At 45.6% G+C, this 19,895-nt stretch overlaps 2 protein-coding genes across 5 annotated transcripts in view; one reads left to right on the top strand and one right to left on the bottom strand.

Moving 5' to 3' along the window:
• RTF1 (RTF1 homolog, Paf1/RNA polymerase II complex component) overlaps positions 1–9,538 on the bottom strand; it is a 30,636-nt gene extending 21,098 nt beyond the window's left edge. Inside the window, exons 1-2 of the mRNA XM_074867813.1 lie at positions 9,323–9,538; positions 6,524–6,634 (exon numbers count right to left, since the gene is read on the bottom strand). Of these exons, the coding sequence (XP_074723914.1) occupies positions 6,524–6,634; positions 9,323–9,538 (327 nt within the window). The remainder of the gene's footprint in view (positions 1–6,523; positions 6,635–9,322) is intronic.
• Positions 9,539–11,195: 1,657 nt separating this feature from the next.
• NDUFAF1 (NADH:ubiquinone oxidoreductase complex assembly factor 1) lies at positions 11,196–19,884 on the top strand. Of its 4 annotated transcripts, none has more exons than XM_074867811.1 (5): positions 11,196–11,412; positions 12,970–13,581; positions 15,507–15,692; positions 16,949–17,023; positions 19,445–19,884. In XM_074867811.1, exons 2-5 carry the CDS (start codon positions 13,072–13,074, stop codon positions 19,583–19,585), a joined length of 912 nt encoding a protein of 303 aa, XP_074723912.1. In that variant the 5' UTR covers positions 11,196–11,412; positions 12,970–13,071; the 3' UTR covers positions 19,586–19,884. The 4 variants fall into 4 exon arrangements, with proteins under 4 accessions (XP_074723912.1, XP_074723911.1, XP_074723910.1 ...); XM_074867810.1 differs by lacking the exon at positions 11,196–11,412 and adding an exon at positions 11,424–11,602; XM_074867809.1 differs by lacking the exon at positions 11,196–11,412 and adding an exon at positions 11,425–11,731.
• The last annotated feature ends 11 nt before the right edge of the window (positions 19,885–19,895 follow it).

The raw sequence follows: 19,895 nt of genomic DNA, 5'->3' as shown, positions 1-19,895 counted from the left end.
CCAGTTTCAGTGCTGTCACAAGCCAAATTCCTCCTCATCCAATTCAGGTGCTTCAGGGGTTATTCAGCTACCCCAATCTCTCATGAATGCCTGCTCATTCCTGGTACCTCTACAGGACAAGACAATGGTTCAAGCAAGTCTTAAGGACAAGTAAATCCTCAAACCCAGGATGTAGACAGTGCCAGGCTCTTTTAGACTCAGAGAATCCTCTGCAGGCTCAGGAACCATCCGTTGTCATTTGGACACTGAATGAGCACTCTGTATTGTTCAGAGAGAGACTAGCCAACATGGAGCTTCTTCTTAGAGATTAGCAGGTCTGGGGTGGGGGTGGGGAAGACAATCCTGGAAAGCCATGAGCTGCATGGCAACCTGCAATCCAAACCAGTGTCTTGAGCCCCTTCCTCACACTCTAGGACACCAGCAGAGATCAGAAAGGCAACATGTTTGCACGTAACATTGAGTAAAAATGCAAAGAGTTATAGTCAGAAGCATTTGTTCACTGCGTTTCCCTTAACTCCGCGCATCTCAAACAGCAAACAATAAACATATTTTTCAAAATCAGTCCTCTGTTGCAGCTTCTCCAGGTTCTCTCTTCTGTGTTCCAGTCAGGCAAAGCCAGTCAATGCTTCTCACATGCTTTCCATGACTATAACGCCTCCCCTAAACAGCCCCTCTATTCACTGCTGTGGCCACGGCCACCATCTGGAACCCTCCATGGTTCCAGACACAGCAAGTTAATAAACCCATGCAGAAGTGTGCTGCAACACGGCTTTCTGCTTACTGTTTAGTACTACTGAACAACAGAGCTTTATGGTTCATTCATAAGTAGCAGCCAGAAGAGCATCTCAATTTTTCCTCTTGCTTCCAAGGTTCACAGTGCTAATAGCTTGCATATTTCCCCCAAGAAACGGTTGGATACAATGATCGTAAAGGTCCTTTCCAACCTAAATGTTTCTATGATTCTAAGAAGTCCAAGTTAAGCCACAGTACCCAGAATGGACTGCCAATAACAAAAGAAAAAAAAAAAAAGCACATTAGAAATTAGCCAGATTTAGAAGTCAGCTCTTACAAAAGCAACTACACAAAGTGATTGAAGAAAATAATTTATAGCCCAGCAAACCTTGACCATATTTCCACTAGGAAGATGAAATGACATCAAGGGGGAGTCGGGAGAAGAAAGAGATAAGTGAGCTGAGAGTGCAGAATGCAGAAGAACTGTTTTACTCCCACTGCTCAGATAGTTGCCATTTTCTTCTATTCACACGGTACCCAAACGCGTTATTTTTGAGATTTTATTTTGTAAATACGTATTCTCCCCGACTATTGTGGTTTTGTTTGGGGTTTTTTGGGGGTTTGGGGGTTTTTTTGTTGGTTTTTTTTGGGTTTTTTTGTTTTTTCCACAAACCTGACAGAGATGCACAACCAAGGTTACCAGCCTGTCATTGCCATATCCTTACCCCCGGGTATGGCTTTTATAAGCAAAAGGCAAATTATAAGCCACAACATCAAAGCAAAACAGGTCCCTTACTAATGGGTTCCTTTCCTAGGCCAGATAAACTTACACACCATGACAACATGACAGCTGAAGAGCACCAAGGTACATAACATCAGCCTACTTTACAAACTTTCATCTGCTCTCCTCCATTCATACAGGGAAAACAGAAGGCAGTCCTCCAAGCAAGTCACCAAACTGCAGTTTCAGCCTGTTTGAAGACAACAGCAGGCAGCACAGATATGAAGGCAACATTTACTGTCTTCAGGGTTTCTCAAAACTGGAAGAACTCTGGAGACAGCACTCCAAGAGCTACAAGGAGGAAAATGCTCTCTACAACTACTGTTAAGACTAAACAGTAAATAAAAAGCCCCTTACTTTTCATGCTCAGGGCCTCAAACACCTTCACAATGACAACAGCCCAGTACTTAGAAAACTTAACGGACCATTTCAGACATAAAGAGGAGACTCAGGGTGTCAACGCCAAAATGGAAAGGAGATAAGCAAATAAAGGAAATACTTTCCAAAGCCACAGAAGAGGCTTTGCCAGGAACTGGCTGAAAGAAAGCTTCGGTCCAAAATATCACCAGACACCTAATCCACCCTTATTGTCTGACTGCTGCTAAAAGGAGCTCACAGAAAGGTAACTAGGAATAAAAAAAGTCTGCCTATAGTAGGTTCAAATTCAGTTTAAACTGCAAATTAACATTTGCTCTAGAAGCATTTCGAGGGGTCCATGTATTGAAAAATGGCAAGAACTGCTGAGTGACAACACCAACATGGTAGATAAGAAATGCCAGTGAAGCAGCACTTTCCGTAACCAAAACAAACTTGGGGATGCTACTGGCTGTGAATACCTGCAGTGTTTTATTTAGGAAGCCTGGGCCAAACAGCTGGAGATGGCAACAGCCATAAAACACTTGGTCAGCAAGTGTCTTGCATGGCTCTAGCACCACCAGCCAGCAAGCATCATCTGGACTAACAAAGGCTTAGTGACTTCTCTGGATATTAGACAGTGCCTTATGACTGGATTGTTCTCAGCAAAAACTGCTCGCTGGGTACAAAGGAAAAGTTCATTCGGTGAAAAAAAAAATTAAATGAAAATCACATATTCAATTCCAGTACCTCCACAAGTCTATCTCTGGAGTAACCTGCTCCCCTTCAGAGCTCCTGCATACTCTCATACTACATAAATCAAGTCCCCAGAAGTTATCCCCATGTAGTTTGCAATTTAAAGCGGCTACTTACAGACCAAACTTTATACCTATTTTGTCCACAGCTGATTCATACTACTTCTTTGGACATGCCAGCCTCCATACAATTACCCTGCGCTATTCAGATTTGCACTTGCACTTTGTTTGGGGTGGGGAAAGTAAGAGCACCTCTCTTCCTTAAGGAAAGCTTTACTATTGCACCCACTAACAGCTGAAGGAAAGTGTCTCCAAGAAAAGTCAAAGTCACAAAGCACACAGCTGATAAGGCTGTGTATAAGAAGATTAAAGCACAGTCTGTTTCAAATTTCCTAAGCTTGAAAAAATGTATGGCAAAGGCCTCACAGGACTGGAGAACCCACTCATTCTTGAAGGTCTAATTAAGCAGTATTATGAAATAAGAGCACACAGGAAAAGATGACATTTAGCATCGTAATCTCTACAAACCCACAAAAGACACCCCCAAACCAGAAGGAACACATGCAGTTTTCTGCTATCTGTGGTACACTAGAGTGCTCTAACTTGAAGTGCAGTAAGTAGATCCAAACTTTCAAGTCCTTTGAGGGGCATAAAGTCTCCTAGGCAGTTACTCGAGACTGATTTCCTCACTAGCTGCATGACCACTGCTCACCACCGCCTCTGTCCCATCGTTCTTGACAAGATCATCAGCTATGCAGTTTCCTACTGAATCTGCACATTTGCAAATAAAGGCATAAATGGATATTCCTCACTAAACTCCAGACTAGTACCAAGCATTCACGGTATAACTTTTCCTGTCTGGCAGTATCTTCTGCTATCATCCTGGAGCTGTTAAAAGGCACAACCGAACCCCTCGCAACATTAGAATGAGCACAGGAGGATGCACAGACTTACACCAGCACTGCTAACGACAAATCTTCCGAGAGAAACAAATGGGGGCTCCCTGAACATCGTGGCTTTCTGTCTAATCTACACTGATGTTAGTGAAGTTGTTGCAGAAGTCATCCAGGCTTCACCACACAACAGAAAGCATTCTCTTCCTGTAAGCAATGATGCCAGGATAAAAGAAAGAGCAAGAACCCAGAATTAACCTCCTGCAACTGAGGAACACCATCCACACAATGCCTTTAATAAGCAACGAGGGTACCTTGTGGACACATATATCTCTAGCAGTCACCCCAGCCGTAACCTGGTTAACACCAAACTGTTTACATACAGCAGGCTAACAGTTTGGGATGGTGAGCTCTTGAGTAGTCACAGCCACACGTTGCTCTACAGATATAGGAACTGTCTGCCTCTACAACTGCTTCCAGCTCAGTGTATCTCTTTGCAAAGTCAGTACTTCCTACTGCAAAGTCCTGCAGTCACTATTTGTCAGTTCTCTGAACAACAGCTCAGAGTCAATTCAGCCATGCACGTTCCACAGACCCACCAGAAGAGGGTTCAAAGCATCCCTCCTATTTCACTGCCTGCAACTCACCTTCAGTCCCTTAGCTAGGTAATTTGATTCAGACCACAGAAGTCCTTAAAGTGTTACAGAACCCAGCATCTGCACCATGTGGCCAAGAGCTTTCACAGACCTGGTGTGACCTGGTGTGGCCAAGAGCTTTCACAGAAGCACATTCCCACTGAGACATACAAAATATAACATTAAAGATCTACTGAAATCCCTTGGACACCACTGTATAGATGTGGCATGATTTGTACAGGATGTTATTCTACAATTCTAAAAGTGCACTTTCTCTCCCCTATGCCCCACAAACTTTCCTCCCTTTAAAAAATGCAGAATGCAGCATTAGCCTCTGAAGCAGAGATTTAGGCTCCTTTCCTGTACATGCAACATGGTGACAATCCTGGAACGTTTAGAGCTTGCCAGGAACCACAATAGATGTGCACACTACAAAACCTTGGTGGAAGCACATGGCTGTGATTAAGCACATTTGCCCAGGGCAACAATTTCCATGCCTTTGCCTCAAGGTCCTCATCTTGCAGGAAGGCCAGTAAGACGATTTCAACTTTTAGACCCCCTCTCCCAACCCCCAAGGTTGAGCAAACTTCAAACCAACCACAAGAACACCGATTAAAACCAAAGTTGTTCAGCAGGAGTAGTGTAGTCAAGACTAGGGATGCACACAGCTAAATGACTGGCAGAAGCATAACTGTTATAACCCAGCCTGTCTCACCCTGCTGTGACAAGCAGCAGTTCAGAATGCATATTTCAGGCACAGGAATAGAAGCAAGTGTCCTAATTACCTCTTTGCTAAATCTTTTCCTCTTGCTGCATGGAGGTCAGAAAGAACAGAGTATCAATTAGAAATGGTACACAGATTAGAAAGAGTATCAAATGCACACAGTGCCACAGAGATACCACTGCATCTGCAAGGTCTGTGCAAATTCGTGAAGAAATACATTTCATATTCTACATATAATGCAAAGGCAGACCTTAGGTGTAGTTAGTTACACAAGCTAAAAAATATAATTTGAAGCATATTATTTATTCTCTCAGTTTTCAGAGATAAACGCAGATCAGAAGGCTTTGTCATTGACATGCTCTCCGCACCTAAGTCTACTTTTCCAGACAAGCTGGTCTCCACACAGCTTAGAGTAAATAAGCTGTGTGCCAGCAGATCAGAACACACACGGTGACAGACTGAGTGGTCACCCAATAACAAATCTAATATATCTAGTTCATTCAGAGTTTTCTCTCTCCTTATGTCTTAACCATGTATTAGATACAAGAGTCTTTTTTTTTTTAAAAAAAAAAGGATTGATTGAAACAGAGTTCCAAGCATATTTATTTCAAAAATGCCTAAGAAAATTAAACCAGACTTTCTTTACACTTATTGGAAGAACCCTGCTACACTACCAAATGGTTAACAGTTTATCACTGGCCTACCCTATTGGTCTTCAAATTGTCAAAATGAATAATCCTTCCTGTAGTTTCAGAAAAAAAATCCACCCCACATAGCTGTTAAATTTTTAAGAATAGATGGAATAAATGACCTCACTATATTGTACAGAAAGCTTTCAAAAGACATTTGTAAGCCTTCAAGAAAGTGTTTTTATTCAAATACCTGTATGACCTGTTTGTCAGTTCCTCTGTTGTAATAACTCTATTTCAATTTTCACTTACAGATGAAAGCAGAGACTTTTAACCAGCTCTAGAATGTAGTCCCGAGAACAAGTAATAAAAACAGATCTAGCAGATAAGCACTGCTACACAACCAATTGACAAAACTCTAGAACAAAGTAACACTAAACACTTCCTTGCCTCACTTCAAAAATGCTAATAAAAACACACTCTACTGCATGTTCTAATGGCCAGACAAGCTAGTTCACAGCAGAGGTCCTGGAGAATCAAAATTGCTAAACAGAACAGTTTTACCACCTGCAAAATAGTACCACCATTTTCTTCTCTGAGGAAGGAAGCTCTCTTCTAAAGCTGAAAACCTCTCTCCCTTAATTCAGAGTCCAGCTTTAGCAGCTTCACTATCACTCCAACCACAAGCATTACACAGGAAAAACACTAGTTTTAAGCAGGCAGATCACCAGACCATTCAGATCCCATATGAACATGGGATTAAGCAGGCAGTCATATTTTCTACAGACATTCAGACTATTTTGTATACAGTTACAATTCAGAGCCTATTAATTAAAAGAAAAAGTATTTTTGAGTACACTTCTTCTGGGCTTAATGGGTCTCCCTCAGTCCCACTGACAGCCAGTCCCACTTTATGAAGTCAGCAGGCTAAATATACTGTATGATAAATACACTGGCACTGCTTAGGTACAAACGGACAAATAACCCACAGTAATTTCACTGATAACATGACAAACTCACCTCATCGTCACTGTCTGACGTCTCAGAGTCTGAAGATGCTGTAGGTTTGCTCACCGGAGGCTCCTTTTCTTCAGAGTCACTGCGTTTACGTTTGGCCAACGACAAGAGCTCCTGGTGTGAAAAACCACACAATTATTTTAAAATGTTGTAGTTTTACCAATCCAGGTCAGTGCATATGAACCTTCTCTGTGATATCTGAGCACATCCCAGTAACATGATTATCCCCACTGACTAAGGAACAGAGTCTACTTACATTTCATAAATACATACACACACACAATTTTAATACATCTGGATACTACAAAAGGATTCTGGACCTATAAGCAGCAAATACTACTACCACTGCTTTCTTGGTATAAATGATATAAGACAAACTACTTTCAGAGTCATGTCCAGATCTGTTTTATTTGGATTGGGTAATAATTCAAAAGCATCCTAACTACATTATGTAGCATTTACCCAAAAAGCCAAATACCACTAGAGAGCAGCTCCTTCCTCTAAACAAAAGAGATGTTTGCAATTATACACTTTAAAAGAGAAATACTTCAGGCATCACCACAATGTCATGGCTGATAATATTCAGTCAGCCTGTTCAATTTCTTTTCACTGTCCCTACACACCACAGAATACACTTAAAGCTTTGGACAGACACACAGCCCGCATCCAGCTCAAACTAAGTAGAGCTGTTCCCCTCCAAAGGAAGCACTTTCAAAGGCAACACACACCAGCACAAAGAACTAAATGGCTCTCACAAATAATCTCATCATCTGCTGTTCACAGCTTGTTCAAATGACAGAAGCAGTAGTACAAAACAAACATTTCTGAAGCTGCATTACTGTCTTTGTAGTCCATGACACATAATTTATTTCTGAAAACATTGCTCGAGGGCTGATGAAACTTAGGTATGAGTAGAAATACAGTCACACCAACTTCTGCAGTTTTGGGAAGTCAATACTAGATTGGTTTGTGTTAGTTTCACAACTGGAAGATTATTTCCACAGCCAATGGATTACAATTTAGTACCTCAAATAAGAACATATACACTGCAGAAAGTGACGGCTTAGCCTACTTACCAACAAAGAAACTTTCCACTAGTAATGGCATTTTACAAACCTTTCTCTGAAGAAGGCATGCAACATCAACAGAACACATTTGTACAATTAACCATTCTCTTCAGGAAGCTCCTGATGTTTGCTACAATCTTTTCTAGAACTTCTCTGTCACAACTGTCTCTAAGTAGTCCTTCAACCCAGATTATGGCCCTGGATGATATCTTGGCATATTTACTACTTTTATTCCAAGCAATTTTCCTTCTTTCTTTCTACCCTTGTTCTGTTTTCCACGATACTGTATTAGAAAGGCTCCTACTCATTTGATTCAACAAGCCTAGACTGCCAAGGGAAGCTGTCAAACATTTAACCTACGGGGCTTCACTCAGTATACTTTCATCCTTAAATCAGACCACAGAAACACTGCTTCCCTGCTAGCTAATCTTCATCCGTGCACATCCATATCCCTGCTGTTATAGTTGCTACAGACAGCTCAGCAGAGGAAGCACCTACTAGTCAGGTACAGCTGCAGATGCATGCTTCCAGTGAACGATGGAACAGATGCAGAACCAGGCGGCTATTCCTACCGCCATCATTCTGATTGCCTGATGTAGGCTAGAACTAGTCCAACTCCTTCTATTTTCAAGCACTGAAGAAACCACCAAACTAATGTACTAGTGGTGAGATGTTGGCAGCTCTGAAGACTCTAGAGGCATGCAAGATCAACAACATCAGGGCAAGCTCTGCTCCAGCGTATTTGTCTAACAGAGCCTCCGATTTGATTTTTTTTGAAGCTCCAAGCCACAAAACTATTTTTGAGTGTTTGGGAAGGCTTTGTATTGCAACATAGCAACAGCTTCTATATTAAAAACCCTTAAGGTCCAGCACATAAATTACATCAGACATGTAGGCTTCAGCATATTTAACCAGCCAAACTTCTCCCCAGAACAAACCAGCTGTAACACACTTCACCTATAATGTCTTTATTTATCATCTGAATCACATCATCAACACCTGCTACACCATAAAGGTAAGGCTTTGAAAGCAGCCCCCTCCAAAGAGGAAGACGCCCCTTTGCAGCCCAAAGACCGTTAAACTGACACCAGACATTGCATTTCCAATCCCAGGAGATGCCATGACATTAAATACTTCCCCTTGTTACAGCTACAGGCTCCCAACTCCATGCAGTTTCCCATCAAGAGCTCCCCCAACTCATCTGCTAACACTAAGGAAGAAGCATTAAACACGATTTAACGACCCCCCCCTTCCCGGGAGCCCTCCTGCCCCGAGGGGCTCACCGGGCCGGTGGAGGCAGGGACCTGACACGCTGCTCTCCCGGCGTGCGAAAGCAGCACAGAAAAGTTGCCCAGCCCTTTGGGCCTCTTCCCCCGCTACCCGAGGGGTGAGGACCGCGGGTAGCCGGGCCTCGCTCCCCGCCCTCCTCAGGGCCAAACCGCCCCGGGAGCATCGCCCCTCCGAGCGCCGCCCTCCTGCAAGCACCGGGCCCGCTGCACAGAGCCCCCGAAACCCGCCAACGCGGGCCGCCTGCCGGGGGCAGGCCGGGGACGCGCCGGAGGAGAGCGGGCTCTCCCCACGGAGGCCACGAGGGCCCGCATCGCGCTGAGGAGAGCGACGGTGGCGCGCAACCCCCGGGCGGGAGTGAGGGAACGAGGGAAGGATGGCGGCGCTTGAGCCCTGAGCGGGCCGGAGATCCCAGGCCCCGCGTCCGGGCCGGGCCTCCCCCTCGCACCTGATCTAGGTTCTCCTCGCTACCGCTATCCTCAGTATCGGAGTCGATAAGGACGCGGCCTTTCCGCTTCTTCACCATGGCGGAGCCGGCTTTTTTTCCCACCCCCTTCCCCGCCCCGGCGCCGACGGCGGCGGCGGCGGCGGCGGCGCGGCGCTCACAGCGGCCCGGCCTGCCCCGCGCCGCCCGCCCGACCGGGACACAAAGGGCACCGCGCATGCGTACCGTGATGGGGCGGGGCCGCTTCACTCCGAGGCCACCGCGATGCGGGACCGCTGAGCTGTGGAGCCGCTGAGCTGCGGGGCCATGGCGCTGCGGGACCGCTGAGCTCTGGAGCCGCTGAGCTGCGGGGCCATGGCGCTGCGGGACCGCTTCGCTGTGGAGCCGCTGAGCTGCGGGGCCATGGCGCTGCGGGACCGCTGAGCTCTGGAGCCGCTGAGCTGTGGGGCCACTGCGCTGCGGGACGGCTGAGCTGTGGAGCCGCTGAGCTGCGGGGCCATGGCGCTGCGGGACCGCTGAGCTCTGGAGCCGCTGAGCTGCGGGGCCATGGCGCTGCGGGACCGCTGAGCTCTGGAGCCGCTGAGCTGCGGGGCCATGGCGCTGCGGGACCGCTGAGCTCTGGAGCCGCTGAGCTGCGGGGCCATGGCGCTGCGGGACCGCTGAGCTCTGGAGCCGCTGAGCTGCGGGGCCATGGCGCTGCGGGACCGCTGAGCTCTGGAGCCGCTGAGCTGCGGGGCCATGGCGCTGCGGGACCGCTGAGCTCTGGAGCCGCTGAGCTGCGGGGCCATGGCGCTGCGGGACGGCTGAGCTGTGGAGCCGCTGAGCTGCGGGGCCACTGCGCTGCGGGACGGCTGAGCTGTGGAGCTGCTGAGCTGCGGGGCCATGGCGCTGCGGGACCGCTGAGCTGTGGAGCTGCTGAGCTGCGGGGCCATGGCGCTGCGGGACCGCTGAGCTCTGGAGCCGCTGAACTGCGGGGCCATGGCGCTGCGGGACCGCTGAGCTCTGGAGCCGCTGAACTGCGGGGCCATGGCGCTGCGGGACCGCTGAGCTCTGGAGCCGGTGAGCTGCGGGGCCATGGCGCTGCGGGACCGCTGAGCTGTGGAGCCGCTGAGCTGTGGGGCCATGGTGCTGCGGGACCGCTGAGCTGTGGAGCCGCTGAGCTGTGGGGCCATGGCGCTGCGGGACCACTGAGCTGTGGAGCTGTTTTGCCACGGGGCCACTGCGCTGCGGGATCGCTTCGCTGTGGAGCCGCTGAGCTGCGGGGCCATGGCGCTGCGGGACCGCTGAGCTGTGGAGCTGCTGAGCTGTGGGGCCATGGCGCTGCGGGACCACTGAGCTGTGGAGCTGTTTTGCCACGGGGCCACCGCGCTGCGGGACCGCTTCGTTGCGGGACCGCTTCTCTGCGGGGCCACTGCGCTGCGGGGCCGCTTCGCTGTGGAGCGGCTTCTCTGCGGGGCCACTGCGCTGCGGGACCGCTTCGTTGCGGGACCGCTTCTCTGCGGGGCCACTGCGCTGCGGGGCCGCTTCGCTGTGGAGCGGCTTCGCTGCGGGGCCACTGCGCTGCGGGACCGCTTCGTTGCGGGACCGCTTCTCTGCGGGGCAGCTGCGCTGCGGGGCCGCTTCGCTGTGGAGCCGCTTCACTGCGGGGCCATTGCGCTGCGGGACCGCTTCGTTGCGGGACCGCTTCTCCGCGGGGCCATTGCCCTGCGGGGCCATTGCCCTGCGGAGCCGCTGCGCTGTGGGGCCGTTGCCCTGTGGAGCCGTTGCCACGCGGGGCCGTTGCCACGCGGGGCCGTTGCCACGCGGGGCCGTTCCACTGTGGGCCGTTTACCGGCCCTCGCCAGTTTTGATTTGAACCATCCCGCCGACACGTTCCTCACAAACAGGCATCTCCCCCTGACCAGCCTTTCTTTAAACGCAAAGATATTTGCGAATAAACCGCTCGGCACCGCGGAGGCAAAAGATTTCATCTCTGGCGGGCCCGTGAGGGCGGGAACGCTGTGGCTACCGCCGTCGGCGGACCCTGAGCCGCGCGGTGCGTGTTGCTCCGCCGGGCCCAGAAAGCGGCTGGACCCGCCGGTACGGGCGGGAAGGTGAGGCGGCGCCTCAGCGCTGGGGAGGCCGTCGGTCACGGGTGTCGAGGTGGGCGCTTTTGCGAAGAGGCCGCTGTCGCGGCCTCGCTTCTGCCCGCCGGGCTCGGGGCGGGCGGGAAACGGGCCCGGTGCCCAGGCCGCGGCGCGGTTCGTGATGAGGCGCAAAGCGAGACCGTCGCTGGAAGCCGAGGTTTTGTAACTGCTGGGTGGTGGAGTAGTGCTGCCCTTAAATCGGCGTTGCGTAGGGGCAAAAATCGGGCAAAAGTAACATTTATTTCCCATTTTCTCCTTCGTGGTACTCGGAGGAGACAAGGACAAGGTACTGCTGCGTGGGGGGCTGCAGCCCTCCTGCTGGTTAAGCTCTGGGTTGGGGCAGGTTTGCCGGCGGGGCCCAGCAATGGACGGGTCACTGTTGAGGCTGTCCTTGCTTTCACGGCGTGTGCTTCACCTCAGTCCCGGGGGCTCAGAAGTCCTGCGAGGGGGGGGGGTCTTTTTTAGGAACTTGCCTGTCTTACTGTGGGATGGAGAAAATGGGAGTTCTTCCCATGTGGTTTTAGTCCGCGGTGTGTAACTTAGAGAATAATAGTAGTGAATTTTACCGTGAGAAAAGGAAGATATGTGGCATATAGAAGATATATGTGGGATGACTGGCTCCATTCTTAAGAGCTCAGAGAACTGATTTGATGTTGTTTTGCGATTTATTCTGTGGAAAAAAAAACAAAACAAAAACAAAACCAACCCCAAACCAGACAACTGGTCTGACTAATTTTATGAGTCAGAGGTATTAGCCTCTGTACAGAATGTTGAACATTAAGGCTCTTCCTTATCAATTACAGAATAGCAATGTGGCATAGCTGTTCCCACCAACAGTGATGCAGAGAGAAGCAAAGACAAGATTTTCAGAATTTTTTCAAAGCTTTATTAAAAAACCCTATTGAATTGCAATCTTTTATGTTAAATTCTTTGGTCTTTACAAACCCCTCTGTAATCCTGAACCAGATACGTTGAGGGGGCAAGGGGCTAGATGACTTACAGAAGAAGCAGGCAGTATGGCTGCTGTAGGACATCATATCTGAACAGTCTTGTCACCTGTGACTGTCAGATGAGACTGTCGTTCTGGTCCATATGGCAGCAGGGTCTACCTGGTGTGAATTTGTGATTTTCTTATGGGGGATAATACTTTAAAAGATGGCATCTATATAGCTATAGAAACCTTCTTCTTGAGGTTGTTTTTGCTGGTGTTACTTATAATACCTAAACTTACTTACAGAGAAAGGGATGAACAGGAATTGCCTTTTTCTATTTTCAGTTCTATTTGAAGTATTTTACTTTGTTTTTCTTATCTGCATGGGTATTTCACATCACAGGGAGGGGGGAACACATAGGGTGGAAATCATTACGTAAACTAGAACTCTGAGGAAGTGTAATACTTGATGTTATTTTTTTATTCCTTTTTCCAATGTCTTAGATTTCTAGTTACTATCTGGTTTAACAATTTAACAGTTTTACAAGCATCCTATATGTAATTTTTTTAATCTCTTCTCTTTTTCATTAAAGGTGGAGATAAACTAAGATAGCTCTGGATACTAGTTTTGTTGTTAAATTAATTTCAAACCCGTTAATTGCCTTGCTGGAAGCAAATTCTTCAAGTTTACCATTATGGCTCTGACTATTACGTGGCTGAACAATGCTTACTTACGTGGTAGGTGCTGCAGGCAAAAAGTTTTGCACCCTTTACTCGGACCTCTCCTCAGTGATTCCATGTCAAAATTGTATAGCAGCTACAGGAGACCAGGGTCACAGCCTGAGAAAAAAAGGTCTTGGCAAAATACCGATTTCAGTTTTAAGAAGGGCATTGATGTCTTAAAGACTCAGCTAAGCATGCTAAAGAAGGAGACCGAAGATTACTTAATAGGACCTGGAGGCCATCCACTTAGTCAGTACCTGTTGGAACAGACAAGGGTGTTGTGGGAGTTTCGAAGCCAAGAAGATTTAAAAAAATGGGTGATTTCCTCTGATGTAGAGATTGGAGGGAAAAGTGAAGTTTACCTCAAATTGGGTAGGAATAACCAGGCTGCTCTGCTGTATGGAACCCTCAATACGGAAGTACCTCGTGATGGGGAGACAAAATACAGTGGATATTGTAGTATGAGAGCTAAACCGCCAGTGGTAAGTACAGCTTCGTGTTTGCATAGCATCTGTTGTTTAATTGGAGAGCATTTTTGTGTAGTCCCCGTGACAACACCTGGGCTGTTGTTTACTGTGGTTGAAACTGATCACTCTCAGGAGTATTAGATATTCCTTCCGGAATGTAATTGCTCTGTCCTTTGACCTGGAAAGAACTTAAACTTCTTCTTGGATTTTGTTTTCCTTTCTTAGAAAAGGAATAATATATGTTTGATCATTTATTTACGTTCAGTAGGGCATTAAGACAGTCCTGTTTGCAGCCTCCTTGCAAATGAAGGATCTGTAATGAACTTTTATATCCGAAATTGGTATGATTAAAATAGATGTGTCTCTAAATTTGAAGTTAATTGAATGTGTCATAAGGACAAATTTTCTGAGCTTTAACTTGGCCTATTCATCAAACTTGGTTTAGGTGAATGAGCTCATCTTTTTTTCTCACAGGAACAGAAATTATGCTTTGAAATGTACTTTTTTAAAGGTCTGACTCCTACTGTACAGTAGAAAAAGTGAGACACAAATTTTTGATAGCTCAAAATTGAGCAAAACAGAACCAGAAATGGATGTGCCTATTATTGATACTGCTTGTTTCGTTCCTTATTTTTAAGCACCCTTAAAAGCAAAGCAACATTTCGACTCAGTGTGTAAAATGTTTAACTTTTTAGTCTGTTCAATTGTTTGTGAGTTGGCACAGGTACACAGGTAAAACCTTTTCTGGGCCAGAAACTTGAAGAGCAGAGAAAAAGAGCGAGCAAAATCAATGGGCAAATGAGAGGGAGGTGAACACTGATTAAAATGGTGACACTGGGTTGCTCAGAAGAATGGAACAGCAAGTTGAATCTCACCTGAGTTAAATCCCCAGGACTGCTACTGACTTGTGCAAATGGGACTCAAACTTTCACCTCCTAATTCCGAAGTAGTAGAGTGTATCAGTCTATCTTTATAATGCAGTTTGAAATCAGAGGGTAAAAACATAAATACAAAGGTGCTGCTTTATTTAAGTAAAAAGGCTCAAAACTGGCAAAACCATAAAATTGTGTAGCCACGGGCCTTGTATTAAGGTATTGATGATCTACTCATCCTGTTACCTATCAGATGAGTTGGTAGAAGGACAGTTGATAGGTAACAGCAGTAGTAGTGCTGTGAAATAAAGGGAAAACCTCTGAACTTTTAGTGCTAATTTTGTCTTGGTTAAAGCAATTCTGGCCAAGAATAGACCTGACCCCTACCCCCCATCTCTCCAGGTGACCTCTGTGTAAGTCTCTGAAGATTCTTGGATCTGCTTATGTGCAAATCACAACACCAGGACTTTTAAGATCTTTGGAAAAAAAAATGCAGGCAAGAATTAGACATGCTTGCAATCCATATCTTTGTGAACAGTTAATGACAAAAAGTATTGGAAAACATTAAATGCTTCTAGGGCTTATGTCAGTTTTCAATAAGAGAAGTTATCGCAGGAGATAAATCATCCCCCTTCTTCAATTTCTTGTAATCACCTCTGAATAACCTAGTACTGGCCACAGAAGATTAAACTTGATGGACTACTTTAAACTTAATGAACTACATAACTACTCATTCATCACTATATTGTTTGTGTACTTGCCTGGTAGGTAATTTGGTCCTAGGAAGGAGGTCTGATTGCTGATAGTTACAAGATTGTGGTTTGTAAGTAAAGCATGAGTCCTCAGAGTGGCAATACTGTGATTTGTGGGCTCTAATACAGTGCTGAAGGAAATTCAGTGAGATCAGCAACTAGTATGATGAAAGAGTAACCCAGTTTTTACTGTGTCACAGTAGATACTATTTGATGACATAATGAGGGCAGTGATCAAAGCAATAGTGCTCTGTTCATTGTAATGGAAGTTTCCCTTTATTAAGGAGGAATAATTCTATTTATTACCAATTTGTAGGGATCTTTTGCTAGGAAGAAGTATTATGACTGGTCAAACTTCAACAGTCTGTATTTACGTGTCCGTGGCGATGGCAGACCTTGGATGGTAAACATTTATACAGACCCTTACTTCTCTCATCAAAAGGATGATCTCTACAACTACTTCATGTTCACCCGAGGAGGCCCATACTGGGAGGAAATAAAGGTGAATTAATGAGTCTTTCAAACTAATGAGACTGTCTTGGGCCTTGGCCATAGCCCTGTGGAAGGGGAATTCCTTCAACAGCCACAGTCTGTTGCTATTGCTGTCCATTCAACGACCTTCTGTTACGTATCATCATACAACAGGCACGTGCCTTTGGCTTGGGAGTTCCCCAAACTGTAAATCTCTGGATTGTGGGAGGGCACACTGCGTCAAGCGTATTAAAGATTTGATCCGCTATACGTTCACGGAAATGCCTGCTGTTAGCTATTACTGGAGTAACAGAACAGATGCAACGATGGAAGCTCAGCAGGTGTTGCCAGGAATATTCGCTGCGATAACCATTTTGTCTGTAATACAAATGGACGTAGGCTGGCGTGGGGTTTGTACCTGTGACAGGATTTGCTTAACTCGCTGGAGTCAGTCAGAGGCTCCCGTCTGGTTTGTCATTTATGGCCTTTGAATGGCCTTTGAATCTGTGACACAAAATAATATTTGGAAGAAATTGGAGTTTTGGCTTTTTTCTGAGGAAACCTGGAGAGCTTTTGTAATTTGCTGATGACAACGTTAAGGAGGTTTGCACGTCCTTATGAATTGGCATGGAGTGCTTCATAATCCCGTTGTCCAGTCGTATGAGAACAGCCCAGTGTCGTGCAGAGCAGGAGTCAGGAGGATGAAGATGGGTGTGCCCTTGCTGGCTTGCATGCTTTCCTCTCACCCCCACCAGCCAGCCCTCCTGTTTCCTACCTCTTATCACAGCACCTCCTCCCTCTTGCTCCCATTCAAAGTCACGTTTACCTTATTCTGAACTGCTTGGCTAGAGTGCTGATGTCTCAGTGTGAAATTTGCACTGTGAAATAAATACTCAGCTTGGGTACAGACGAGCTGTCGATACACACGCATGCTAGACTTTTCATTAATTTCTATTTTATGTTGACATTATTGGAGGGAGATGTTCTCGATGTGAACAGCCACCTTCTGTGCTGCAGCCTCTCGTTGTATCCTAACAGGGTGACAATCCTGCACGATGGCTACCAACGGCCACCACAGCACAGCATGGGCCTGGAGCTGGCTGTGAGTGGTCAGTGACAGGGTCAGTGTGGCCCATTTCTCTGGGCCAGTTCTATGTACCCAACCAGTGCTGGTACCAGGTGTAGCAGAGCATCATTTAATTTGCTAAAGCAGACTTTTTTTCTCCTTAAAATTTTTATTTTATGTACTGGTGACACTAAAGTCTGGTTTTGTTTTGTTTCTGCCAGATTCCGTTCTCCAAATTCTTTCTCTCCAGTCGGGGAAGAGTCCAGGATGACCAACATCCTATCTGGTTAGACAAGGCAAGTTTTCTATAGGATTTATCTGTCTGAAATTTCCTGTAAGATTATATTATCATGATATAGATAATTTACAAATCCTTTAACGTTTGTGGATTTGAAATCAAAGGGCCTCTTCTTGTTATAAGGTACTTATTATTGTATGCTTGCCTTTGCATTTCAGTTATCCTACTTTGTGATAGCAGTGTCAGTTTACTTCAAAGGAGCTCCAAAACTATTTTTAAGAAATCTATATAACCAAGAAACAATTCACAACTTGGCTTTTAAAAAAAAAAAAAATTTTTTTTTGAGGAATGATCAAAGTAACTAAGAAATCTAAAACGCCAGTTGGCACAGTACTGCCAAAAATAATAAAAGTAAGTGTCATAAACTTTCTTCCTGACAGAATACTGTCGGCGATATCATGTGGTGAGATTTTACGTGAGGATGTACTGTATTGGTGACCTTGATGGCGAGCAGCACACTGATGTATTTATAGGCTCTTTTTTTGTTTTTTCAGGCTTTCTAGTCTAAAAAGTAAATGTGTTGAGCATTTTTAATTTTATTTCTGCAGGTAGACTAATTCACTGGTTCACAGGAGGAGACATGTTGGAAAAAATTGTTTCTGTATCTTTTTTTCCTTTTAAATTTCAGTGACCCTCCAGTATGTAATTGAGGGCAGCTTAATACCCAGTGACTACCAAAAGGAAAACAAACAGTGTTAGAAATCTATATTTATATATCTGAAAAAAAAAAAAAAAAAAGGAAATAATTGAGGGCAATTCAGTGATTGGCAGCATGAAAACAATGTTTTAAAACAGAAGTTGAGGCTGTAGAAAGGAGATATGAATGATATGAAGAAGGTGGATCAGCTACAAGAAAAAATATGCTTTATGGGAAAAAGTTGTTATAAAAGGTCTGTGTTTAAATGCAGAAACTGAAGAATTTATCAGGATTTGGAATATACAGTCATTCAAAATGGGAAATGAAAATATAAAGTGGTATATGGGATGTTTAAAAATACTCGCTTGATCTAAGCATCCTCCACTTAATTTTCATTCCTTGTTATCTTATGCTTTGTATTTCACGGTAAAAACGATGCACTTGCATATAATCTGAAGTGTAATTTTACAAATGTGTTTTAAAGAAACCCAAAACTGTGGAAAGCGGAGTGAAGGCAATTAAAGAAATCTTGATCAAATGTCTTGGTCCCTCACGGTACTGCTGTACGTTTTCCCAGGAACCAAGAATGACATTGTTAAACAGGAATAAAAAGGCAGGACATAGCTGGTGTATCTAGGGCTCGCCAAGGCCTGGAGCAGCGTTGAGGTGACTCCTGTTGTCATCCATAACAATCTGAACCAGACAGGTGGAGCTTCACAAACTCTCCAGGCTCCACAAGCCGAGGGGCTGACTGGAGAGCTTGCTTCTGGGGAAGAGGCAGCATTTAAAACGTGAGAATGGTCTGAACATCAGTGCATCTACTCTCTTCAGCTTTGTTCTGCTATTTATTTAGCGTACATTCGCAATATAAATTTGGTCTCAGCCTACAATTTTTCAACTTTATCTGACACATCCTAGGCATTAAATGATGTACAGCTGTCCTTAAAATCATGGGTACGGCTCAGACCTGCACTCCTAGCAGGGCTTAAGGGCAGCTAGAGTTTAAGAGTTGGCCTGCCACTGGTGACCAGCTTGTTCTGAGAACGGCTAACACTGGAGGCTCTGAAAGGCGACTGGTGACACGGCAGAGCTTTCAGGCCAGCCACAGGCTCATGGGAAGCGTGCCTGAGCCACACCGACTTTCATGGCATTTATTGCAGTTATAATAAAAATTATTTTTTTTTCTAAAATTGGAAGAGTGGTGGAGGAGAACGTTGGGGGAAAGGAATGAAGAATGTTCTTGTATTTAGGAATGTTATTCTAATTGGGAAACAGTGGCTAAGGACCATGGCTGAATATAAAACCCAGTAACAAGTTTTTATGCATTTTAAAATGTGTTTTAGTGCACTTTCACTTTATACTGGGTGTCTGAATTGGTCTAGGAAGATTTCCTTCCATCCTTAATTACATGGTCTGTGTTTGCTGCTCACGAAAGAATTGTAACAGACTTCATGAAAATGTGTTTGTAGACCCAGTCACGGTGAGACTGGCCCTACACAAACCTCAAAGGACACCAACTGCAGCGTTGCTTTGGGCTCAGGCCATGTTTACTAAAGGGTTCGATGCGGTGGTGGAAAGGCAAGTGTGAGGTGGTTTCCCACTGGGGTCTGGATTGAAAATGTGATAGTGAAGTGTTCCAGCCTTAAGAAAAGCTGCTGCATTTTGAACAAATATGTTTAAAGTAGATGGCCATCACTTGTTTGTAAAATATGAAAGTGGTAGATACAGTTGTGTTTGACTGTAACGTTGAGTACTGTTCTAAGGTCTGTATCTCTTCATTAGATCAGTACCCTTGGATTCACAATCGGAGATAAAGTAGATGGTCCGTTCCAGCTGGAGATTGATTTTATCGGCCTGCTAAACGATAGAGCTCATACAGAGGAATTTGCCTATGAAACATATGAAAAGAATCCTCCAGTCTAAGGTGAGCTGGTGGCCTTTGGGACATTCATCAGACATTCATTTTGATAAAACACTTAACATGTGGCTTAGAATCTGTGGAAACATTAGAGAGAAGCATTGACTGTAGTAATCTGACTAGAGTGACACCGTTGGTGCAGTTGAGTGGCCAAATACAGAATCCTGGAGAGATTGTACATAACATGGACTGGAGCAGAGCCTGAGGAGAGCTGTGATGTGTTCCTACAAAGTAGTGACTGCTGACTGGGGAAATTGATGTTTTGGCTTGTCGTAACCTTTACAGAAATAAAAGTATTTCATGAGCTTGGTGTAG

The sequence above is a fragment of the Strix uralensis genome, chromosome 4 (assembly GCF_047716275.1).
Source record: "Strix uralensis isolate ZFMK-TIS-50842 chromosome 4, bStrUra1, whole genome shotgun sequence".
Taxonomy (NCBI): domain Eukaryota; kingdom Metazoa; phylum Chordata; class Aves; order Strigiformes; family Strigidae; genus Strix; species Strix uralensis.
This window is presented reverse-complemented; position numbering and strand designations above follow the sequence as displayed.

Coding starts and splice junctions, on each gene's coding strand:
- NDUFAF1 (XM_074867811.1), top strand. CDS start 13,072: ATGGCTCTGACTATTACGTGGCTGAACAATGCTTACTTACGTGGTAGG. Junction 13,582..15,506: donor TGAGAGCTAAACCGCCAGTG/GTAAGTACAGCT, acceptor ACCAATTTGTAG/GGATCTTTTGCTAGGAAGAA. Junction 15,693..16,948: donor CATACTGGGAGGAAATAAAG/GTGAATTAATGA, acceptor TGTTTCTGCCAG/ATTCCGTTCTCCAAATTCTT.